Genomic DNA, 24,776 nt, shown 5'->3' on the forward strand with positions numbered 1-24,776 from the left:
TGTAGAGATTCTAACTTTTATGAAATTCATCTCGGCAAACTCAAAGGTAAGCTTTCATTTGACTTATATTTTTAAGCTGGAAATACTCATTCATATTTATATTTTACTAGATTGTTCTTGTACTCCACTATTACGGGTGCTCTTAGGTGCTTTTGTCTTCAAGAATTATAAGGGATATAGACTCCATGACCCTATCTTTAGCTTAGAATAACTAGATTTAATTTATTATATATTTCTGCTCATAAATTATATGGTGTAGCTATAGCTTAGCATTTTTTTCTACTTTGAAACAAAAAATAAAAACCAATTTATTTGAAACACAATTTTTTTTGAACCATTTTTTTTTGAAAACGCATTTTTAAATCCGTGATTTATTTCGATCAGAATTTATCGCAGATAATTGTATCTATATATGGGCATGTAAGGTACATCTATATTCCTACACAAGAAATTTCTCTGGCGGTTATTTGTTAAAGAGCGGAGTTATAAACTAATCCATAACAGGCAGGAGGTGAAAAAGTGGGTAGGCGAAAAACACCCACCTGGACGACCTCCTGAGCGGACCCCCAATGAACCCCCGGAAGCACCTCTTTTTTTCCCGTAGTGTATTGATACGAATCAAAATAAATTAAAATTATTGAAGTTACCTGTACATATGTGTGAAAGAGTTATATCAATCACACATTGTAAACAGAACAACGATTATACTTGTGATTGTAGCCGCTGGAATGAAGGATGACGTTGGTTCCCGTTTTGCGCAGCAAACATATTGGTAAGCGAGCTCTGTTTAATAGCCGGAATTGCTTGATTGAACTCCATTAGTTTGATAAAACCAAAGTTTATTTTTTTAAAACGGTTATTCTGATTGGCGATTGTAATATAGACTATGAAAGTATTTATCAGTTTTGGAATCAGAAAAGAAATAAAGACATTTGAGCATTTGATTTACACCGATTTTTATACCAAGAATATTAGAGAACTGTTTGAAGTTTCTTTGTATTGTTATGGCCAAGGATAAAGCGACGCTCCAACCTGTGTAATCACGAGTATTTTTTGCACTTGTATTGTTTGTATTTGGTCCCCAGTTTAAACTCTTCTCCTTGTTTCCATTTCGTCTCTGTTGACGATGCGTGTTTGATATGTTCTATGAATCATTAGCCAAAGAGTATAAATACTTCTAGTATTTTTTATCAATAAAAAGCATCTTTCTTAAGCTCAAAAACTCTTTCTCTTTCTCTCTCAACAGACTAGTTGCCCAAACCAAGTCTTTTTTCAAACTTCTCGCTCATAGTCATTACAGTAAAGTGTTTCTACTCGAGAGGGAAACAAACTAAAATATGTCTTAGACGAACCAAAATGTAACTGTAGAGAGTATGTTTACATTTTGTCGACAAAACGAGAATGGAATTTGGATAAAGAGAAGTTAGTTAGACAAAGTAAATATTAGAGAGGTTTGTGGACTCAGATTTGTAGAGTTGTACAAAAATTAGAGGAGGTGTTATCTAATGGAAAAAGTGTGGCTGCTAAAAAATAAAGATTGGACAAACGCAGTAAAAAACAAAGCACTCCGGCAGCAGTTGTGGAAACCTATTAATTGATGAGAACATCATACTGTATCAAATATAAGAAAAATAAATCCTCATAAATTTCAATCTTTTTTTTTAATAAATTCGACCTTTAAAGATCGAATAAATTAATTACATATACAATAGACACTCCTGGCTACCCTATACCTTAATTTGAGAGTGAGAGAATAAGCTTGATTTTGAGGAAATAATTAATGGAAAATGTTAGTGGAAAATTAGGAAATTCGTAATTTTCCACATACATTTTCCACTAAATCGCATCAACTGTGCAGGGGCCATGCTAATCTTCTCTGTATCGTTCCAATTTTAATATGTGACAGAGGTGCAAGCACTTGTCCTCGCATCAACTAAGAAAAACGTATAACAATTATTGGATATTAAATCGCCGTTTACATTAAAAATTGATAAAATATTCAATTTTCCATTAGATAACACCTCTAATTACTATGAAAAGTAATTTTTCTTTCAATTCCCTCGACAATTCCCTCGTAAGCTGGTGAATGGCATAATACGACTGAGTCCCCCTTCTATTTATTTCTTTACATATTCCCCCCCCCCCCCTCATATTTAGGCGGTTTACTTTTTATTTTCATTTCAATTATTCCTCCGCTCTCATTGGGTTACCTATATACCATAGTGCGCAAAACCTAGAAAAACTTACAATAAACTATTTTCACCTGCATATATATATATTTATTTAAACGAATGTGTGCATTTTAACTATGACATTTGTTTTTATGACTAAAATTTAAAGCTAATAATACAGAAATAAGTAAGTAAGGTGAAAAGATATTGAGAAAGTAAGTAAGTGAAAGGGAAGATGGGAAGATGGGAAAGAGTAGGTTGAAGGAGATGGAAAATTTTCTTTGGGCCAAGTCACTCCCCCCCCCCCCTTCACCAGCATTGTGTATTCTAATTTATTTATATTTATTTGTTAATAAATAAAATAAAATGATTGGAAGAGATGATTCTAGCGAAGTTTAAAAATTGTAAATAAACTGAAATGAAATTTGACAATAAAACAAGGAACGGAAAACAGCCAAAGAAGTCTTTATATTGTTTGGGTTCCAGTCCAACCTATCTTACTTCTATCCCTTATCGATCATGCTTTCACGCCTTAGCCAGATCGGACAACGATCGGCAAAAGATGCAGGCATGCGTACAATCACCAGACGATGCATTCCCGAGAATGGAAGTCTACTTAACAACACTCGATTCAGCACTCGCCGTTTCTCATCCGAGAAGAAGCCTGAACAAAAGCCTAAAGACGACGAAGGCAAACCATTTAACGTGCCTAAGGGTTTCGAAGGCTTTTTTGGGAAGGGTGCTGGGGCTGAGGCAAAGCGATCTGCCGATGAAGCTGCAAAACAACACAGTAAGCGATCTGCCGAAGAAATCCCTAAACCACCAAAGAACAGCTCTACCGGAGGAAGCAACGGCGGAAATGGAAGCAGTAACGGGAATAACAAAACCCCCGAGATTCAAATTACTACTAACACTGTGTTGGGTACTGCAATTGGTTCCTGGCTTGTTTGGAAGCTGGTGGCACCTGCAGACAATTCTCGTGAAGTAACCTGGCAGGCATTCAGAAACCAATTACTTGACAAGGGTCTTGTTGACAAACTTGTTGTCTTGAACCGCAACCTTGTTCGAGTCCACCTTAACCCTGGCGCCGGATCTCTTGGTGTATCGCCTCAACAGACATTTTATTTCACAATTGGCTCAGTCGACAGCTTTGAACGTTCTCTTGAAGAAGCTCAGAATGAATTGGGTATCCCCTCGAACGAGCGTATTCCTGTATCTTACCGTGACGAAATTAGCCTCGGAAACACCCTTCTCCATTTTGCGCCTACTCTGATTCTGGTCGGTGTGCTTTACTACATGACCAAACGTGGTCCTGGAGGTGGTGGACAAGGCGGTATCTTTGGCATCGGTAAGAGCAAGGCAAAGATGTTCAACCAGGAGACAGACGTCAAGGTGAAATTCAAGGACGTAGCTGGTGCAGATGAGGCCAAGGAAGAAATTATGGAGTTTGTCAAGTTCTTGAAGAACCCTGCTCTCTACGAGCGTTTAGGTGCTACAATCCCCAAGGGTGCTATCCTTTCTGGTCCCCCTGGTACCGGTAAGACTCTGTTGGCAAAGGCAACCGCTGGTGAGGCTGGTGTTCCTTTCTTGAGCGTGTCTGGTTCTGAATTTGTGGAGATGTTTGTTGGCGTGGGTCCTTCGCGTGTCCGCGACCTGTTTGCGACTGCTAAGAAGAACGCTCCGTGTATTATCTTTGTTGATGAAATTGATGCAATCGGAAAAGCCCGTGGTAAGGGTGGGCAAATGGGTGGTAATGATGAACGTGAGAGCACTCTCAACCAGCTTTTGGTTGAGATGGATGGTTTTGCCTCGAATCAGCATGTAGTGGTCTTGGCCGGTACTAACCGCCCTGACGTCCTTGACCCTGCATTGATGCGCCCTGGCCGTTTCGATCGTCATATCGCAATCGACCGCCCCGATATTGCCGGCCGTGCTCAGATATTCATTGTCCATTTAAAGCCCATCAAGACAAGTGAAAACATGGAACAACTTTCTCGCAAGTTAGCTGCGCTCACTCCTGGATTTTCCGGTGCTGATATACATAATGTCTGTAACGAGGCTGCTCTTATTGCTGCTCGTTACCACAAGGATGAGGTTCAAGAAGCCGACTTTGAGCAAGCCATTGAACGTGTTATTGCTGGTCTAGAAAAGAAGTCGCGTGTTTTGTCTCCAGAAGAAAAGAAGACTGTGGCCTACCATGAAGCTGGACATGCCGTTGCTGGCTGGTATTTGCAACATGCTGACCCTCTTCTCAAGGTCTCCATTATTCCCCGCGGTGTTGCTGCCCTTGGATATGCTCAATATCTGCCCAAAGATCAGTATCTTTATTCCGAGAAGCAGCTGTCGGATCGTATGTGTATGACTCTTGGTGGCCGTGTTGCAGAGCAAATATTCTTTGACACAATCACAACCGGTGCAAGTGACGATCTCCAAAAGGTCACCAAGATTGCTTATGCCCAAGTAACCACTTACGGTATGAACACCAAGGTTGGACCTTTGTCTTTCCATGATCCTTCTCAGGAACAGCAATTCCAGAAGCCTTACTCTGAGCAGACTGGCGCCTTGATTGACGACGAGGCTCGTCGTCTGATCACAGATGCTTATAAGCGTACTGTTGACTTGTTGACAGAAAAGAGAGGTGATGTAGAAAAGGTGGCACAGTTACTATTGGAGAAAGAGGTCATTACACGTGAAGATGTGGAAAACTTGCTGGGCAAGCGTCCATTTGTGGAGAAGACAGTCTATGATGAATATGTTCGCAAGAAGGTAACAAAGAAAAAAATTAAACATAATTGATATTGATATTAATATCATTGTTTTTACTTGTGCACAAAAGGTCATTGCTCCCCCTACTACTACTACAGATAATACACCCGAAACACCTGTCTTATAGATAATGAATGAGAGGATTTAATCAATAGGATTTTTGAGATTTTTGTATTTTTATTAAAATTTACGTTTTTTATGAAGAGACACGGGTGGGAGTGGTGGTTGGGGCTGGGGCTGGGGCTAATGCAGCGGCATTGCTGCTGACGCCCGAGCGAGTGAAAAGCATATCGAGAGCAGCAATAGTTTGGGTGAGATCTTTTTGGAAACTGATTTCTTGTTTGACCTTGGTTGACAATTGCTTCATAAGATCGTCGATCAAAGGAGACTGTCCAAAAACAAGTGTGTAGACGTCTAGTATTATTAAAAGTATTAGTAAATATTTATGTGTGGAGCCTATATTCACAGCTTACCAATCACAACATCAGCAACATCTACAATTAGTTTTGTGTATCTGGGATTGTGAACGTTTTTAACCAAAAAGCGCACCAAGGGTTCGAGCGAAACATCATCTCGACCTGTGATTGCTCTCTTAAGTCCATCACGATGGATAAGCTCTTGCAAAAGAGCCACAACCACCACAGTTGATTTTGTACTTGTTCGCAACACTTCGTCAAGTGCATTACCATATTGGAATTTTTTCAATAATTGGTCGTATTTGCTTAATCTGTTCTGTCTCTTGTATTCTACCGCAAAATCATCCTACGAGTCCACGCAGATGTTTATATTAGTCTCAAGGCTTAAGAGCTCAAAATCAAACAATTCAATATACCTGTTCTGCCCCTGTCTGCCCACGCATAAAGTACTTGTAGGTACCATCCCGAATATATTCTTGTTGTTTCTTCTTGGTCACTGATTCCGAAGACTTAACCTGGCGCTGGCGAATTGACAGTAAACCATTGGCCATACCAGCAACAAGATGTGTGTCGTTGGGCGAAAGAGCAACACTAAGGACAGGTGCTGGATACTTTACGCTGTGAACAACCTTGTAATCCTGAACATTGTAAACCTTGACATGCTGATCAAGTGAACCAGTAATAAGACGTGAAGCAGATCCATCAAAGCACATGCTGGTAATGGTCTTTTGATGGTTTGACACTTCGTGCATGCATCTTCCACCAGACAACAGATCCCAAACCTTGAGGGTAGGTCCTCCAGCGGATACAACAGCACCTCCTCCGGGGTACATCAGCACACTCTCTACGGGTGCACCATGGCGCATAGTCATCGCACATCCATTTTGTCGAGTATCCCACAATTTGACCGTCTGATCGTATGAGCCTGTCAAAATAAGGTTGGGGTTGTCTTGACTAACTTGACCTGTCCGAACATAATCCTCGTGCTCTTCGAATACATTGATGCTCTTTTCACTTGGAATATCCCACAGGCGAACAGTACGATCGTCTGATGCGGAGAGAATATTTGTCTTGTTTGATGAGAATTGGGCAACATGCACAGGCCTATTATACCAATCCAAACATCCAATAGTGGTTATTTCTCCTTTGCTCTTCTTTTTTTTCGTCTTCAATTCTCATTGATCAAGAATCTTACATGGTGTGTTCACGGAATGTACGAAGAATAGCGCGGGAGTTGACGTCAAACAATTGTACAAGACCAGTGCCATCACCGGCTACAATTAGCTTTCCGTCTGGGCGGAAACATGCTGAATAGGCAATATCTTTGAATCGTGAAATCGTCTTTTTAGGCTGATGTGTCTTTGACGAGTAGATCTGGACACGTGCTGATGCAGTGACAGCGAAATCAAAGGGTGCAACTGGTGAGAAGTATATGGATGAGACGCTTGCATACTCTTTGATGAGGATCGGTGACTAATGGGTAATGTTTTATTGTATTTTCAAGTTTATTTTTATTTTAGCATTTAAACTTTCAAATATTCTTGTTCTTGCTCCTCCTCCTCTCCTTCTTCTTCTTTACCTTGAAGCGTCTCCAGTATTTAGCCTCTGAGGACTTTTTTGATAGTACTTTTGGGTACTTCTTTACAACGACTTTTTGATAATCTCCCATATTTTTTTATTTTCGTTCTATACAGTCTATATTAAATAAAAGGGAAATAGCAACAAGTCCAAGGTTGACCAAGAGGGCGGAAAAAGAAAAAACACTTTGACCAAATTTTTTTTCTCCTTGTCAGAAAGACTGTGACTTTGTAACGTGGCTGGGTTTTTGATGCTGAGAGAATGACTTTTTTCCTTTCATTTTTTTTTATTTGAGACGTTCCTGATGGATTAAGATTTTAATTCATTTTTCTAAAAACCCTATGAAAGTCCAATTGCTTTTTACCTTTTTATGGTAGTGTAAGGGAAGTGGTCACCTTTTAAGTATATATATATATTTTTTTAGAAAATTGGTTATGGTGTATTTTTCTTATACACAGTAAAAAACAATTGGACTCCGATCGTTTTCTTCAAGACCTAAAGTGTTGTTGGAAATGCCAAAACTGAATATATCATCAGTTTACCTTGTTAATAAATAGTTTCTCTACAAAGTAAACTGACAACATATTTGGTTTTGACATTTCCGACAACACTTTTTAGGCCTTGAAAAAACGCGATGTTCGAATCTAATAGCAGAGGAATAGAAATATTGGCCCTCGATTATTCATTTCATATGGCAGACTGAGAGAATCGATGCCCTAATATAGTAATATTATGTCGTACCCGGTGTTTGAAACATATTTTGTTGTGAGTATATGACACTGTGACTGCATAAAATTCAATATTTGGGATTTTTCTTAAGTTTGCGGGTATTTAATCCCATTTTCTTAGACCGATATTTGAAATATAAAAATTAGCCCAAAATTCAAAATTCCTGATTTAAAAGAAAATACACCATAGTTAAAGTTTAAAGTCGTGCTCTCAAAACTGGTGCCTGAATATAATGATAGGACCTACTTTATAATTCTCAAGTATGGAAAAGAAACGGCAAACTACAAACAGTTTTGTAATTTATATAATAGGTATACCTGTAAAAGGACTAAATGTAAACCTTCTCTTACATACATACATCTATTAATGTGTTTATATTGTAAAATAGTATAAACAAGATACTGTTTCTCAGGAAAAAGAAAAGAACCGAAGCAAAAAAAAAAGTTACCAAAGCCACTCAAGAACCTCTTATGTGACTTCTTATCTTACTAGATGAGACTTGCTAATCCTAGCTCTTTCATTTTAGCCTTTTTTTTACGACAGCATTTTTTTTTGAATTTTATTTTAATTTTATTTTAATTATTATTTATTTATTCCTGTCTTCTCTTAATACATAAATAATTACAAAAGACAAAAAATGGGATATAAAGCAAAAAACAAGCAAGCTCCTCCTGCTCCTCTCGAGCCAGTCAAGTATGACAAGCCCAGAAAGAGAGGAAGAGGTCAGAAGAAACCCGAGATCAAGCGTAAGAGAAACCAGGAAGAAGAACCTAGCGTGATCAACAAGAAGCAAAAGGGTACCAATCCTTCAGCAAAGGTCGAAAAAAAGACAAAGAAGACTGTCGAGGTCATTGACTCTGAAGGAGAAGATCTCTGGGATAATGCCGCCTCAGGATCCGATGACGATGACGAAGATTTAGACGATGAGTTTGATGACGAAGAAGACGAAGAAATGGAGGGATTGGATGTGTTCCCCAAGGCCGACGTTGACTTTCTTGGATCTGGATCCGAGGCCGAAGTCGATGAAGAAGATGAGGACGAAAACTCTGATGAAGAAGACGATGAAGATATCGCAGAGGTAATTAATGAATTGTGTACTTGGTTTGTGCATGAAAATATTCACATTCTTTCTTTTTTGCTTGTTTTTTTTTCGTTATAGGGTGAAGGTCTTGATGAACGTAAATCTCGCAAGATCGAAGCTCGTAAAGCCCGTGAGGCTGCTATGGCCGAGGCTGAATTGTTAGACTCTACTATGCAAACCAATATTCAGGGCGAGACTGAGCTTTACGAACTTCCCGACGAAGACGAACCTGAATTAATGACCGATGTTGCAGCTGTCAACCAGCGTATCCAGGAAGTCGTTAATGTTCTCAATAACTTTAAAGAATTGCGCGACCCTTCAAAGTAAGATAATAAGCAAGAAACGGGTTACTGGATTATTACTTGCTTATTAATGTGTGCACTGGCATTCTTTTTATTTCTTTTTTGCTAACTCTTAGGTCTCGTCAGGACTACATGGATCGTTTGATTAAGGATATTGCTCAATACTACGGTTACTCTCATTTTTTGGCCGAGAAGCTTTGCGGTCTCTTCCCTGTTTCAGAAGCTATCGAATTTTTCGAGGCTAACGAGGTTCCCCGTCCCGTTACTATCCGTACAAATACTCTCAGAACTCGTCGTCGTGATCTTGCTCAGGCCCTGATCAACCGTGGTGTTAACCTTGACCCCATTGGCAAGTGGAGTAAGGTCGGTCTCCAGATCTTTGATTCCCAGGTGCCTATTGGTGAGTAGTGCTTATTTTTATAATGAAAGAAGAAAGGATTGCAAGACAATATATGATGTATAGTGATTAAAATGTGTTTTGTTTTATAATTACTAGGTGCTACCCCCGAATACCTTGCTGGACACTATATGCTCCAAGCTGCATCTTCATTCTTGCCCGTTATGGCTTTGGCACCTCAGCCTAACGAGCGTGTGTTGGATATGGCATCAGCTCCCGGTGGTAAGACTACCTACATTGCTGCTCTCCAAAAGAACACCGGTATGGTATTTGCCAACGATGCCAGCAAGGATCGTTTAAAGAGTTTGGTGGCCAACATTCACCGTATGGGCGTTAAGAACGCTGTTGTGTGCAACTATGACGGTCGTGAGTTCCCCAAGGTTGTCGGTGGTTTCGATCGTGTTTTACTCGATGCTCCTTGTTCCGGAACCGGTGTTATTTCCAAGGATCCTGGCGTGAAGATCAACAAAACAGAAAAGGACTTTGTCGACATTCCTTTCCTCCAGAAGCAGTTGATTCTTAGCGCAATCGACTCTGTAGATGCCAAGTCCAAAACTGGTGGATATATTGTTTACTCTACATGTTCGGTTGTTGTCGAGGAAAACGAGGCAGTTGTTAACTATGCATTGAGCAAGCGTCCCAATGTAAAGTTGGTATCTACTGGCCTTGATTTCGGCAAAGAGGGCTTCACAGCATTCCGTGGAAAGAACTTCCACCCTACCTTGAAGATGACTCGCAGATTCTATCCTCACGTACACAACATGGACGGTTTCTACGTCGCGAAATTCAAGAAAATGAGCAACAAATTCGAAGACAAGAAGGACAAGAAGGAAAATAGAGAGAATGGTGAAGATGAGGATGATGATCCCAATGACTACACTGGATTCAACGACGAAGAGGATCTTGAGCTTATCGATGAGTCCAAGACCAAGCTGCGGAAGAAGAAGGGAATTCCTACTCATGCTGGAAAGCCAAAGCCAGCGTCGACTGAGGAGAATGAATCAGAAAAGACCGAATAGACTTAGAATAAAAAGAATAAAAATAAAAAGAAATACTGCCACGCAAAAGCATTCCCACAAAAGCACGCAAAATCATCAAAGAAATTCCTTCCCCCTCCCCTCATCCTCCTCTTCCTCATCAAAAAATAATCGGAAGTCCTTGCCAGTTCCAAGCAAGAAAAGAAGAAGAAAAACAATGGCTGGTTCTATATAATTAATATAATTATTATTATTTTCATACAAAAAAAAACCTTTCTTTGCATTCAATAAAAATCAAATAAATAAAATAGCAGCACTACTGAAGAGCATTTAATTTTTTAATTTTTTAATTTTTTAATTTTTAATTTTTTAATTTTTTAATTTTTAATTTTTTAATTTTTTAATTTTTTAATTTTTCATTTTAATTTTTTAATTTTTAATTTTTTAATTTTTAATTTTTTAATTTTTAATTTTTTAATTTTTAATTTTTTAATTTTTAATTTTTTAATTTTTAATTTAATTTTTATTTTTAGTTTTAGTTTTAGTTTTAGTTTTGGTTTATTTCAAATACAAAACAGTAAATACACACAAAATATACATATATAAAGGTTATTATGATTATTATAATAATGATAATGATAGCGAGAGCAACTTAAAAGAGCAACAATGACAATGATAATGATAATAAAAATAAAGGGCTTTGATACAATGGGAAAAAAAGAACCTGTTTGTTTGTTTGTTTGTTTGTTTGTTTGTTTTTATACACATGTGGGAAGATGGGGCTTTGAAGATAAAAATAAGACAATAAAGGGAGAGAAGTTAAAAAGGGAAAGAAAAGAAAGAGGGGAGGGGGTTGCATTGTTGTGTTATTGAAAGAAATTCACAAAAATAAATGAAACAGATTAATAAATAAATAAATAAAGGAAAAAATAATTGTACATATAATCTGAACAAGAAGTTATACAGATTTCATTGCCAATATATATATATTGGTCAAACTGTTGCATTAGAATCGATTTTTGATGGAGTACTTGAGGTATCAATATCAATATCAATGGACTGTACAGAAGATGTGGCTGTGATGCCTTGTAGTTTTTGTTTTCGAAGATGTTTGGAGAGTAAGGCCATTTGTTCGCTTTGAGAAACGCGCTCCAATTGGGCTTGAACATCAGGATTCTGGTGATAAAACCGACTTGTGTGTCTTTCTGGGATGGAAGTTATTTGGTACTCTGCTTCTAAGGATTTTTCACACAGATCGACTGCTATGGGAGAAGTTAAAACCGGTTTTTGCCATGGAATAGGTTGTTCTTTTTGTGAGCTGTGATCTGTTTGCCTGGGACTTTCATGTTCTGACGAGAACCAACAGGTAAAGCTAGATGCTTTCGGAAGTATGATATTTAATGACTCTCTGCATCTATGTCTACTGGCTAATAAGCGCTTCATTCTAGAGTCGTTTCCAAACATCTGAAGTTGAATAAAAGAATACAATAATAGTGTGGAAAAAAGATAGAAACGGAAAAGGACAAAGAGAGAAAGAGAGACCTACGAAGAGAGATAGAGGTTCGCTTATTATATATTGGATATTTCTGACAGTGATTTGGGGTGGGGGGGTTTTGAAATAGAATTTTTGCGTCACAAAAATCGAGTAAAATTTCACTAGATATATTTATATGAAAGAAATAATTTTTATTTTCTATAGTGAATAAATACATTAAATAATTAAATAATTAAATAATTAATTGATTGATTGAATGATAATGATATTGGTAATGATAATGATAATGATAATATATATACATTACTAACAAGTTATACAATAACGCATGTTAATTTTACTAGCATTTTAAACGCTTATATATATATATATTAAAATAATCTGCAAGTTTAGATCTAAAAAAAGATAATTATATATATAGAACATTTGTATTATGTATTATATATATATAGCAAGTTGCCAAGACTCAGATCACAATAATTTGTTTGTCCATTTACGTTATATTAGCCGTCCACAGCAAATATTATAATATATATATCTAATTATATATTTGTGATGTTTAATAAGATTAGATAAATTTATACATGTATTTATGATTGCCCAATAAAGGAAATTATAAAGAGAAAAATAGAATACGATGGAAGACAAGGACTAAACAATGTAGAAATAAAATAAAAAATAGAATTGTTATGTATTTATTAGTCTTGTTCACCAATACATATCTATCGATTTCGGAGTGTAAGCAATACTGTCCGTAATTACCGGAGGGATATTTACCTCCTTAAAAAACTCCAATGCATTTTTCTCTCCCTCTCTATATTTTCTACGCTTGTATAAATTTATATATATGTGCGTGTGTATGTACTGAGATACACAACACCCAAAAATATATATACACAGTTAATGCATTGCATCAATTAACCTTATACATATATATATATAGAGAGAGAGAGAGAGAAAAAGAAAGTCCAAGCAGCTGGAATTCCTATATCAATTAAAGGAACCTGGATTCTTGCATTACACAGATCTACAATGCTATGTTATTAATGAACTAGTGTGTATTGATCAATTGTAGTGTTTTACTCTTTGAAAAGAAAATAATTATCAGCAAGGCACAATGACGGCAATGGCTGTTCGATACAGTGGTTGATTCAAAGGATATATTACCCTGTTTTTGTTTTAAAAAAATAAAAATGCCATGTACTTTACCGTCAAGGACATCTTCATTCTTTTTTTTTGTGTCTGTCCTTACAAATTATCAATAAATACAATGTTGATACTTATATTAATGTATCTCAACAACTCACGCATACATGTACGTATGTTCCCCTTCACACATAAATGTGTATATGTATTAACATGCTTTAATATTATTAAAATGTTGGCAAGATTTAAAGATGTTATATATATATATTATGATTATAGCCACTAACCCATTCTTTATTAATTGACTGAATAGCTAATATATATTGGTAAATATAATGGTAATTGTGCTTTGAGAATTTAAATATAAAAGGTATACGGTATATAAAGCCAAGAACATTGAAATAAATGGCATTTATGACGGCCATCTATATTCCCTTCATGTTTAACAATATAATAATAATTATAATACAAAGTACACGATTTTTTTTATATTGTTTTTTGGTTCAAGCCGTTGGTCCTTTTGAAATTTTAGGTTGTGATGTGGGGATGACCCGAATCATCTAACAACAGCCCAGTTCCAATAGATTCTCAAGATCAATCAAACAATAAGCATCAGTTTTTTTTCTCTAAGCATTACCCGCTATCATGTAACATCTCGAATATAATTCTCGTCACCTAAACCTTTGTTAAGGTCCAAAGTACTTCAACCAAACTTATCGATGGCAATAATAGTTACATGTCTATGCGAAGAAGTGCATATAATCATGTGAATCTAGATTAAATTGAAGATTGAAAAAAAAGTAAATCACGTAGAAAGCTCAACGACATTTGTAACCATCGACAAATTTCGTAAAACAACATTCGACACCTCCATGGCCACCACTTTAGAGAGAAAATGTATCCCTCTTAAAGACATGGCTTCAGCGAGGCTGCTAACCTGTAGTGCGCTGTGATAGCCGTAAGAGTAGTATGTAATTTCAATGAATGGAATGAAGGAAAACGAATATTCCACCAAAGAGTCTTCTAGGCGCTTGTCAAATTTCAATAAGGTAGATAGCGGAAAAAGATGTCATGCCAAATTGACCGCTTGAGAGAACAGAAAAAGAATGAATGAGCAAAGTATTCAGCCTGTATCCAACACAGGGGACAGTTATGAGGCCAGGTAACAAAAAAAAAGAAAGAAGAAAAAAAAACTGACTGAGCTGAGCATATGTGGGAATACATCCTCAAGGATATTTCCATCAAACGTACTATGAATCTGATACGAAAGTGTGAGAAAAGGAAGTATTGAAATATGTATCCAAAGAATTTTTTGAATGAGAAGCAGAAAAAAAAGTAGTGTTCTTATTATCAACAATCTAAAGAGAAAAATACTGGGTACGATTGTAAACCTTGGGGGGGGGGGGGGGGGGGGGGGGGGGGCATCCTATGCTCACCGTCATAAAATCCTATCCTAGAATATTATGAATGTATCAGAAAACTCAAGTCGTTTTAAATAGGAAGGGGACCTAAGAAGGTTGTAGGCATGATAAATACTAAGCGCAGAAGAAGGTATGTTACTGTATGTGATGGAATAAATGAATCTGGGGACAAAGCTGGAGTAGTGCCAAAACTACGACCAACCTCATATGCTCTCTCAAGGTAATCTGATATACAGTCTACATATTCTATTCTTATTTTTATAAATTTCTTTAGATGTACGAATCAATATTTTTTTTTTGGAGAACATTGCTTTGTCAAAGTTTAAACGTTGGCTGTAAAATATAGATTTAGCTGCTGGCTCGAACACTTGAAGCATACTTGACCAATTGGGACGGGATAACACAATTCTGGAAGACTTCACTCCACGCTCTTCATGTTGGAAGTACTGAAATATTAAGAGAAGACGTTCTGGAGAGTCACTGTATGAAATGAACGAGTGCCATAATAGCACCATTAACAAGGAGATTTTCTTTTTCTTTTTCTTTTTCAGACCTAATTATTTGCCAGATATCTCCAAAATGCTTTTATTGTAAACTGTTACATTATTTAAATAATTCAGTGAATTATTTTTATTACTGTTTGTACTGCGTGGAGTGCGTTTTATATCGAGTGTGAAAACATTGAGTTAGAAGAGTATATATGTAAAGAATGAGACAAGAGTGGTATATTAAAAATATATCTTCATTCTTGAACTAGAATAGCAAAGAAAGAAAATTAATATTGAAGCATTAAGAAGGAAGGGGAGGGGGTGGAAGTGCTAGTTAACTATAAAAAAATGCTACTATAAACCTACACTTAAATTCTCGGGAAAACTTGTGAAAATCTCTTAATAATTTTTTTTTCTTATCATAGTGTAATAAGCAATGATAATAAATCAAGAATGGATATTGCGTCGAAACTTAGAAATTTAAAGAGCATAAAAAGTTGTAATCGTTTGAAAGAATTAAATGGCGTCTTCAAGAATTTTTTTTTATCCAACAGATATATATGTGTATACCACTCTCATACAGAGGCTTTAAAATTCAAATCTAACAAATTTACAAAAAGCAGTTCAACATAATATTTTTGGACTTCACACCTTTATTGAGATCAAATATTAGTACTAAAAATTTTATTTCAATGTTTGAAATTCAAAAGTAAAATAAGAAAAAATAAAAGCATATCAGTAATAGGGTAATGAATACAGAGAATGGTTTAAAAAGTGACAATAATGGTTAAGGGAAAAAATAAGTATTTGTCCATATTGTCAATTACATACCCTCACAGTAGGTCGTGTCGTTAAATGTTCCAAGAGCATCCCCAGCAGTTACATTTCCTCATTTTTCCCCCAAATGTTTTTAAGCCACAATGGTGTTTTAAAACAGCCAAAAAATGGAGGATTAAATTTCAGTAACATATATATTTTTTTCTCAAGACCTCACTATCTAATATAGTCTTCTTTACTAGTAAATTTATTCATTTTTTCTAAGATCATTTTATTAGACATTTTTCTTCTCTTTATAATATTAAAAATGCAATTTAAATATTCCTGAGATTTTCAGCCTTGTAACGAGAGTAAATTTTTGAAAGACTTTCTAACCATTGTTATATGATATTGTTCGATTCAAAGAAAAATTAAAGAAAGAGTTAAGACGCAAAGTACATGGAAATTCATGGAGCAGGCAGTCAATTTACCAAAAATTTTATTAAATGTTTTTGGAAATGAAACTGCTGGGGATACTCTAATGAATTTTGTACATTTGTATTCTCCTCTATATTCTATTCTTTAAAACTGTATAAGATGCGTACTCAAAGGGGACAAGAAGGGATGGGCGCACAACTATATATATATAGTGAGTAGGAGCAATAGAATAAAATAAAATGACGTGATTACAAAACTTTAAAGTTTACAGTTCAGTTTTTTACTTGGTGTGCATGTTCACTGACTTATCAGGAGAGAAATCCTATTTGATCACCGGAAGAAGAAGAAAATGAACCAAACACCTTTGTGATTATGAGTTCTCTTTTGGACTACACACTACACACGCACAAAGAAACAAGGGCCTTTTAATTATTGGTAATACTTTGTAAGATAATCCTTTATTACTATTTTACTTTTTAGAAGGATCTGCCCGGGATTTCACTACCATTGTTTGTAATACTTCTTTGGAAATTGTACACGTTGAATTTCTCTTGTGGACAAGACGATTATTATTATTATTTACAGAAAATTCCAGATAAAGGAGATCGCAAAAATTCTCTTTATTACGTAAAGTACCTGCCCATTCAATCGATCCAACTACCACTATAGGAAATGGCAAAATTTATAACCAGTTTCGTAGATAATATACGAGCTCGTATATTCTCCAGCCAATAGTATGTCAGCTTTTAGTAAACTAAAATTATTTTTAGCGAATACTATTTATGAGATTTCAGATTACTTTGCATCTAATCCAATCAAATATTTTAAATATGGTATATCTATTCTTCTTATAAATAGTCCAACAAATGCATGATGTTTTATATTGGAATTTTATGGTTTCTATTGATCAAAATAATAGAAGAAGTACTGATTTATATGATATTTAGTAACAGTCTAAGCTATAGATTAGCTATATAACATGCATATACATATTATCTATTGCTACCTGCTACTTGCTACCTTTTTTATATCTAATATATATATATATAATTCTCTAAATACTATACTATTGATTTTTATTTTATCATAAAGTATAAGCCTGTTTTGTGTTGACATTGCTATGCCTGATTCCTACTTTTGAAAAGCCAAAAGATAGATTCCATGTGATTCTTTAAATACATTATTCCTAATAAGCATACGAGTAACCTTGACAGCCAAACTATACATCATCCAAATACTTCTTTTTCTGTCAATTCTGCTCAAATTACTCTTGATTGTCAATTTCACTAACTCCTACCTCATCAATACTAGCCTTGGTAACTATTAGACGTCTTTAACAATTCAGGCCTTTGCTGAAAATAAAGGACTTTGCACAATAACAAAACAATATTGCATTAAAAATCAATCACAGTCATTACTTTTTGGTAGGAAAAGACTTGTTAGAGTTTGGATTAAAAATATAAGTAATCTGTAGGCTATACTTCCACATAATGGAATAACATTACTATTCAATCGATAAATCTAAAAAAAAATCAGGACAACGAATATAAAACGACTGAACAAATACAAGGATTCTAAATATTATCTTTATGTATTTGCAGGACAATAATTAAACGGCTAATATCTTTAGGCAGCTCTCCTTTATATCTATATAATTATATCTCTGGTTAACTACGTACTATATTCTTATGTGCTAAAGTCACGTATGATATATAGAAAAAAACGTCTATAAAAGACAGCACGATCGACGGACAAGAATTTTAAACTCTATAAACCTTTATCCTTTACTCTTATAAGTAATCCATTAACTGACCTACAGAATATATACTTACCCAATATCTTAGTATATCACTACAGATTGGCACTTTCAAAAGCGCCGTCCAAGCTTCATATATCTAGTCCACTGTGGATTAGAAGACAATGAACGCAGCTACCCCATTCCGAGCCCTTACTGTCAAGGCATCAATAAATGCAACGGGGTGAAATCCAGAGCTCCTTAGAGCCCTACAAAACCTGGTTTCTAAAGTCCACACAATTTCCAGATACGCACCTACGCACTAAGCAAGCACATCTTCCTTTCCGAGCTGGCACTCGACCCATTCTTTGACCTCAATGGATGGATTGATCAGCCCTTTTTTGTCGAGGTGTTTCTTTCTTTAATCGACCGGAACACTGGATCCTCCCGAATAACAGAAAGAACAAGGTTGAACCATGAGCTCGTCTCCCACCATATCAACACCTATATTCATAACAGCTCTTACACCCGCATCTCCCTCTTAAACGCCCACCAATCTGCTATGTACGAGGCCACAAAAATTCACGTCGTCTACATAGTCAATATCAAGATAAGGCTTGGTCAGAAATTCCGCCGAATAATCAATATCTTGCTTGCTATGAGAAGAAGACAGCGAGGGCTTACCAAACACCTGGGCAAACAAGGAGCAACTAGGGAACAAATCAAAAGAATGCTAACACAGAATATCTTCCAACCTATCATAATGTTCAAAGAAAAAGCGTCAACTCGACGACTTGAAGACGTCTTCACCAAAGAAGGATATAGAAATGCCTTTATGGCAATCTCTCCCATCCTGACCTTCTTTTGTATCGTCCAACTACTAGGGAAACTTGGTCATCGATGCTTCAATTGCTTCCCTCTTCGCCGATCCTGGTTCGCCATGCTACATGCAAATTGAAACTAGGATCCTGTGCCAGAAGATATTGAGAATAACTTTGATAACCAAAATGGACAAACTAGAGCTGTGGGAAATAGTGGTAGACTTAAATACCAAGATATATAATTTTATAAGCACACTATATATGACCTTTGGATATTATAGCTTTGAAAATCAAGCTTGGAAGACTTATTAAACAACCATGAAAATGCCTCTTTTTTTTTTCTATCAATAAACCGAATAACAATAAGTTAAAAAAATATATGCTGCTGCTGCTGATGATAATGATTATGGTGATGTGACTTTGAACCAATTCTAGAAAGTAGACTGTCTGGTTAGTTGCTATCTTTCGAATTACATGATCTCAAACTGTTCAATGGAAGCATAAAAGAAGAACGTTCTGTTACTGATTTAATTATTAATGCTTATTTCCGTAAGAGATATATAAATAATATTGTTACAATAGGTATAAGTTGGCGGATAATAAAACAATCTGAATCTAATCCAATAATCAAAGAGTAAAAATCTTGTATATAAAAAAAAACAAATGGAAAAGGAATTGAAAGGATGTTTCCGACTGGTGCAATATACATATTTTTTTATGGATTTTATATATATAATATATATACACACACAAAGTATCAAAAATAATAATAAAAAAGAAGGCGCCAGTTGAGTAACGTATGACGGACAAGAATAAAGAGAACGATAATTGGATTTGACAATATAAATTATTCTTTTATACACAAAATAGAATACATCGAGACAGAGACTATTTGATGATGAGAGCAAATTGCTTATATAAAGATTACAAGAAACACAAAAAAAAAATTGTATAAAAAATATATATATATATTATTAGTACTATTATTCCTTTTCGCCTTCTTCCTCTTCTTCTTATTCTTCTTTCTTTATTTCCTTTCCTTTCTTACTTTTTACCTTTCAATACTTGCATTTGCATTTGCATTTACACTCAAATTTAATTTCAAATTTAAATTTATATATCAAATAAAATAAGATATAAAAAAAAATGGGTGCAAAAGCATCCAAAAATAAAATCGAGAGCAGTCAAAGTGTTGACAGCGTCCAATCTCATCACACCTCTGCACCAACAGTCATAGTCGACGGACGAAGTTATCACAACGTTGAAACCAGCTCCTACTTTCTACCACGCGATGAAGAAGAACAAGATAGACTTAATTCGGTACCAAAAACATATATATATATATATATATATATACTGTGCACCCTACCCACACATTTCACAATCTATTGGACTATATTTTTGATATCTGTATCTTTGTAACTTAGCAACACTTTTCTATCAAAGCACTTTATGGAGGGTAAGATACACAAATCAAATACAATATATTCACACAATAATACTATGCTATCCCCCCCCCCCCCTACTTTTTCTTTGTCTACAGCAATATTCTCTCCCGCGTCGAGCAAACACTACCCCAAGATGCCTATATATTGGACGTAGGATGTGGCTCAGGTTCATGGGTTATGGCACGTATTATATATATAAAGAAAAGGAACGAGAAGCCAAGAGAATAATATTTTTCTTTTCTTTTTATCCATCTTATAGGACATGGCAATCGACTTTCCAAATTCCAGAGTTATTGGTCTCGACATGATGGACATGTTCCCTACAATGATTCGCCCTGAAAATGTCATATTCGAACTCGTAAACGTACTCGACGGCATTCCTTATCCGGATAATACATTTGACTTTGTACACATGCGATTGATGCTCAGTGCATTTAGAAAACAAGAATGGCCTCTTGTGATTACCGAGATCTATCGTGTTCTCAAACCTGGAGGAATAGTTCAACTATTTGAGAGTGACTTTACGGTACAGTTTATAAATTGTTATTATTGTTATTATGATCGTTTTCAATGCTTCACTGTTTTATTAATATTCTATTCTTTCTTTCTTTCTTTCTTTCTTTTCTGTTTAGGACAAGAGCAAGAGTCCGTTGGTTGGATCTTTTATATCAGAGCGTAAGTATATATATATATATATATATTAGATAGACTGATAAAAGGATGACATCAGCATCGCTTGTAATACATGTATAATTATATACACATAATATAAGGTGCATAAATAACCAATACCTATTTTTAGTTATAAATCTAATGCAGGAACGCGAACAAGATCCATGGATTGCTGCCCAATTGGGCGATTTGTTAAGACAGCAATCATTCGAAAATATTGAGTTGGACTTGAGGAAAATTGACTATGGTAAATGTGATTACCATTAATATTATAAATATATATGCGCGGGTATGCAATTATCTTATAAAAAAACGAAATTCAATTTATATTCTTAGGCGAAGCTTCTAATCCCATATCCAAGGAAATGCTGTGGAATTGGAAAATCGTCTTCCTGGCACTGAAACCTTATATTAATCTACATTTCAATGCTTCTTCCCAAGAATACGACGATATGGTGAAACAATTCTCCAAAGAGTGCCATAAATATGGCTGGGTTGTCAAAACGCTTGCATACTTTGCCCAGAAACCTCTAAGACCCGCTCAATAGAGAAAAGTATACAATAGTCCAAAGCCCAAATAATAGAAAGAGCAGGTCTTTTTAAAAAAAGAAAAAAAAACCCCTAAGAAAACATTCCCAGGTACACAAAGAGAATCGCCATTTGAACACAAGGGGTGTAAAAAAGAGAAAGAGTGTGTGCGATTGTGAGTGTGAGTGTGTAAAGAAGAAGGACGAAGAAGAAGAAAACACACACAGGCACCATTTAGCGATTACATTCATTTTATTTTAATTTCATACATAATTCATATATATTCATCTTCAAACTAAAATACCATTTTATTTTCTTAGTAAAATGCCTTGCTTGATCACTGACAAATAAAGAAATCAGAAAATTTTTATTAACAGATATCTTATTACAAAAAAAAATGAATATTTGAGATTTTGCTTAACAGCTTAATTTATTTGAATACGAATCTGACTACAAGAAAATAAGAATAAAAAGCAGGAACAGTACAACCAAACACACACACACACATATATATATATATATATCGAGAGAGAGAGTGAGAGTGAGCAGTGGAGATTCAATGCATAATGTATTTTTTATAGTATAGTATGGTAAATAGATTAAATTACTTTTTATGGCGTAAAGTCGTTTGAATTGATTGAATTATACATCTTGTAATATATTTCATAAATATAAATAACTATAAACTTCCCGTGGTTAATCCGTGTACCTGGAACCAGGAAGCTTATAGGAGTTTTCAGAATGATCACATTCACTCATATAGAAATGCACCTAAGAGTTAATATGATATGAAGGCTCTTCCACAAAAAAAATACAATTACGAATTGATCATACGAATATATACTTTGATATATGGACTAAAAGTGATTATTATTATTTTACTAATATACTTTATTAAAATATATGTACAACCTATATATATACATATTATGGAATATACATACGCTTATATGTATGTATGTATTGACCATCTGCACAAATTCTTGATATATATATATAGATAGATAGTCATACAAGAATAAAGAAAAATCTTGGCGCTCAGAAATGGCCAAATGAAGAACCATAGAGAGGGTGTCGAGTTGTGATAATCTCAAGACGGCTAAAAAATAACTATTTTTAAAACCCAATCAAAAAAGGAATAAGACTCAGACACAGTTAAGATTTATAAGTTGAAAATATTGATACTAAGAAATTTAGAGCAAATAGACCTTAATAAACTTGGCTTTTCAAGGCCTATTCTATTAAGTAGGTGTATAGAAGAGACTACTTGCTATCACATATTTTGTTCTGAGGGGAAAAAATAAGCCCAATTTTTACTAGAAATTTAGTGAGAATTTGAAGCCAAAAGTTAGGGATGCCCTGATTTTTGGCTTCAAATGCTCACTAAATAGCCTCCACCATGAAATTTACTAAGCAAATATTGGAATTTAATTTGCCGAATTAAATACAAATTTGCAAATGTTTGCAATCCAGGCTCGAAGACACCCTCTCTAATAACAATTGGGATCTTATATGACGTGGTTCAATCCCCTGGGTGCAATTCCCTCGACAATTCCCTCCTACGCTGGTAAACAGCATTATATAACCAATACTCACTTTTCAAACGCTATACAACTTGAACACAAATATTAAACCCAGACTACACAAAATGATGGCTCTTTTTTTTGTATTTTTCATATAATAAAATACAAACATGAAATATGAACATTTATTTATTGATTTATTGATTTAAGTATTTAAGTATTTAGGTATTTAGCTAATAGCTTGTGTACATGTGTCGTATTGCTTGATGCATGAATATATAAAGAAGAGAAAATGAAATGAAAGGAAAGATATAATCAAATGGTTAAATGCCGAGAAATATGTTATATATGTATATAGATATATAAAACAAGTCTTTTTTTTATAAGAAGGAATAGAGGATTACTATAGCCATTAAGAGAATAATGTAGTGGTTGGGACTTGTGTCAATAGATTGGGAATATGGTACACACTCCTCATCAGGCGTGTTTGTGGCGGGGAATTCATGAAGATCATTTGCGTGTGAGTACGGCGGAGGGTGGGAGCGAACAGACAAGGAAGGGTGCATAGAACGGGTATCATTTTCTTCATCATCTGTCTGTACATCATTTATGTTGTGACTTGTAGCTTGTAACCACTGGAGTGCCAATTTTCCTTCAAGCGAATCAGGATCGGCTTGGATTCGGTCACATAACTGCGAAAACTGATCGTAGGTCATGGCTTCAAAGTGCTTTTCGGAAAGGTCAAGCGAAGGGGTGGGGTCAGGTGTATTGGTTTCAAGTCGAGTTTTGGAAATATATTCTAATGTCTCTGCTTGTTCGCGGATACAAAGCCCAAGTGCCTCAATTGTACGATCCTTCGATTCCACTTGGTGTTCGATATCTCGCACCGTGGCTAGACTGGCTTCGATGGTAAACAGCAATTCATTGTTCTTATCTATAGTGTCCTTTTCTTGTCTTACACAAAGTTCGCGTGCCTTTGCCAAGTCTGTCTCGAGCACAGAAACTTGATCTATCCTGGCTCTAATTTCTTCTTGGCTGAGTGTAGCCATCTTGCGTGCATCTTCCATGTCTGATTCAAAGTGGGAACAGCGACGATTCAGGGCAATAATCTCTGTTTCATACTCAGCCAATCTGCTCTTTGCTCGGGATAAGGTGTCGTCTAGTTTCTTGATATAGTTGCTCTTTGATTGAGCATCGGCTCTAAGCTTCTCGATCATCAAATTGGCTTTTTCTGAAGATTCAATTAAAGACATCATCTGTTCGTTTCTGGTATACTCCATCAGTTGTGCTTCTGCTGCTGCTAGTTCTACTTGTGCTTGGGCATGTGCTACCTGCGCTTCTAATTCAACCAGTCTTTCTTGTCGGAACTCCAACTCAGCTTGCTGTTCAACACACACTGCGCGTGCTTCAGCAAGCTCCTCTTCAAGCCGTAGCATCTGGCTGTTTCGGATATCTACCTGCTCTTGCTGATTTTGGCATCGTTCTTCCAGCAAAAGCACGTCCTTTTCCAGTTGGGCACGTTTGGCCTCAATACAGAAGCTGTCTTCAACGCTATCTATAGTAATAAACACGTTCTCAGCCTCTTGCTGGGCTTCTGTAAGAGCCAAATTGAGGTCAGAAATTGTTTGATCCTTTTCGTCAATGAGCTTCTGTTGAAGTGTGGCGGTGTCTTTGGCTTCCTTCTGGGACTGTGCTACTGCAGCTGACAGATCTTTGATTTTGGTGTCCTTGAGGAGCAGGAGATTTTCGATATCCAAAGATTCGGATGCTGTTTCGTCTTTGTCAAGTGTGCCGACATTGAGCTGATTTAAATCGGCCGAGCCAACATCATTATCATTTTCGTTAGCACGACAGTCTCCGCAGTTACAAGCGTCTTTTTTCAGCATGA

At 35.7% G+C, this 24,776-nt stretch overlaps 8 protein-coding genes across 8 annotated transcripts; 4 read left to right on the plus strand and 4 right to left on the minus strand.

Moving 5' to 3' along the window:
• Nucleotides 1-470: 470 nt before the first annotated feature.
• Nucleotides 471-1,865, minus strand: PHYBLDRAFT_170314 (hypothetical protein; the record flags this gene model as incomplete). Its single annotated transcript, XM_018436312.1, has 3 exons — nucleotides 471-647; nucleotides 709-884; nucleotides 1,829-1,865. 3 exons carry the CDS (start codon nucleotides 1,863-1,865, stop codon nucleotides 471-473), a joined length of 390 nt encoding a protein of 129 aa, XP_018289695.1.
• Nucleotides 1,866-2,741: 876 nt separating this feature from the next.
• PHYBLDRAFT_114295 (hypothetical protein) lies at nucleotides 2,742-4,967 on the plus strand (the record flags this gene model as incomplete). The annotated part of the gene is made up of 1 exon (XM_018428386.1): nucleotides 2,742-4,967. The coding sequence occupies one exon, from the start codon at nucleotides 2,742-2,744 to the stop codon at nucleotides 4,965-4,967; it is 2,226 nt and encodes a 741-aa protein (XP_018289886.1).
• A 132-nt stretch (nucleotides 4,968-5,099) lies between these two features.
• On the minus strand, nucleotides 5,100-7,089 carry PHYBLDRAFT_125884 (hypothetical protein). The gene is made up of 5 exons (XM_018429065.1): nucleotides 6,933-7,089; nucleotides 6,549-6,826; nucleotides 5,770-6,457; nucleotides 5,411-5,699; nucleotides 5,100-5,351 (listed from the first exon to the last, which is right to left on the minus strand). The coding sequence occupies exons 1-5, from the start codon at nucleotides 7,020-7,022 to the stop codon at nucleotides 5,134-5,136; spliced, it is 1,563 nt and encodes a 520-aa protein (XP_018289696.1). The 5' UTR covers nucleotides 7,023-7,089; the 3' UTR covers nucleotides 5,100-5,133.
• A 1,424-nt stretch (nucleotides 7,090-8,513) lies between these two features.
• PHYBLDRAFT_11237 (hypothetical protein) lies at nucleotides 8,514-10,411 on the plus strand (the record flags this gene model as incomplete). The annotated part of the gene is made up of 4 exons (XM_018428274.1): nucleotides 8,514-8,627; nucleotides 8,820-9,064; nucleotides 9,160-9,443; nucleotides 9,540-10,411. Coding segments are annotated over 4 exons (1,515 nt in total), but the record flags the coding sequence as incomplete, so codon positions are not given.
• An 833-nt stretch (nucleotides 10,412-11,244) lies between these two features.
• On the minus strand, nucleotides 11,245-12,259 carry PHYBLDRAFT_79695 (hypothetical protein; the record flags this gene model as incomplete). The annotated part of the gene is made up of 2 exons (XM_018443492.1): nucleotides 11,245-11,881; nucleotides 12,254-12,259. The coding sequence occupies 2 exons, from the start codon at nucleotides 12,257-12,259 to the stop codon at nucleotides 11,411-11,413; spliced, it is 477 nt and encodes a 158-aa protein (XP_018289698.1). The 3' UTR covers nucleotides 11,245-11,410.
• Nucleotides 12,260-18,081: 5,822 nt separating this feature from the next.
• On the plus strand, nucleotides 18,082-18,854 carry PHYBLDRAFT_170319 (hypothetical protein; the record flags this gene model as incomplete). The annotated part of the gene is made up of 2 exons (XM_018436313.1): nucleotides 18,082-18,140; nucleotides 18,188-18,854. The coding sequence occupies 2 exons, from the start codon at nucleotides 18,082-18,084 to the stop codon at nucleotides 18,852-18,854; spliced, it is 726 nt and encodes a 241-aa protein (XP_018289699.1).
• Nucleotides 18,855-19,863: 1,009 nt separating this feature from the next.
• PHYBLDRAFT_79694 (hypothetical protein) lies at nucleotides 19,864-21,740 on the plus strand (the record flags this gene model as incomplete). The annotated part of the gene is made up of 7 exons (XM_018443491.1): nucleotides 19,864-20,037; nucleotides 20,145-20,176; nucleotides 20,261-20,345; nucleotides 20,425-20,691; nucleotides 20,798-20,840; nucleotides 20,968-21,084; nucleotides 21,174-21,740. 7 exons carry the CDS (start codon nucleotides 19,864-19,866, stop codon nucleotides 21,383-21,385), a joined length of 930 nt encoding a protein of 309 aa, XP_018289700.1. The 3' UTR covers nucleotides 21,386-21,740.
• Nucleotides 21,741-23,039: 1,299 nt separating this feature from the next.
• PHYBLDRAFT_159322 (hypothetical protein) lies at nucleotides 23,040-23,985 on the minus strand. The gene is made up of 2 exons (XM_018433966.1): nucleotides 23,848-23,985; nucleotides 23,040-23,789 (listed from the first exon to the last, which is right to left on the minus strand). Exon 2 carries the CDS (start codon nucleotides 23,602-23,604, stop codon nucleotides 23,269-23,271), a length of 336 nt encoding a protein of 111 aa, XP_018289701.1. The 5' UTR covers nucleotides 23,605-23,789; nucleotides 23,848-23,985; the 3' UTR covers nucleotides 23,040-23,268.
• Between the last annotated feature and the right edge of the window lie 791 nt (nucleotides 23,986-24,776).

Source organism: Phycomyces blakesleeanus (genome assembly GCF_001638985.1).
Source record: "Phycomyces blakesleeanus NRRL 1555(-) unplaced genomic scaffold PHYBLscaffold_15, whole genome shotgun sequence".
Lineage (NCBI taxonomy): Eukaryota > Fungi > Mucoromycota > Mucoromycetes > Mucorales > Phycomycetaceae > Phycomyces > Phycomyces blakesleeanus.

Bases quoted from the DNA above. Each gene is read 5' to 3' on its own strand.
- PHYBLDRAFT_125884 (XM_018429065.1), bottom strand. From the start codon at position 7,022: ATGGGAGATTATCAAAAAGTCGTTGTAAAGAAGTACCCAAAAGTACTA. The intron at 6,827-6,932 runs GTAAAGAAGAAG...ATTACCCATTAG, and splicing joins AATACTGGAGACGCTTCAAG to TCACCGATCCTCATCAAAGA. The intron at 6,458-6,548 runs GTAAGATTCTTG...TTGGTATAATAG, and splicing joins ACATTCCGTGAACACACCAT to GCCTGTGCATGTTGCCCAAT.
- PHYBLDRAFT_159322 (XM_018433966.1), bottom strand. From the start codon at position 23,604: ATGACCTACGATCAGTTTTCGCAGTTATGTGACCGAATCCAAGCCGAT.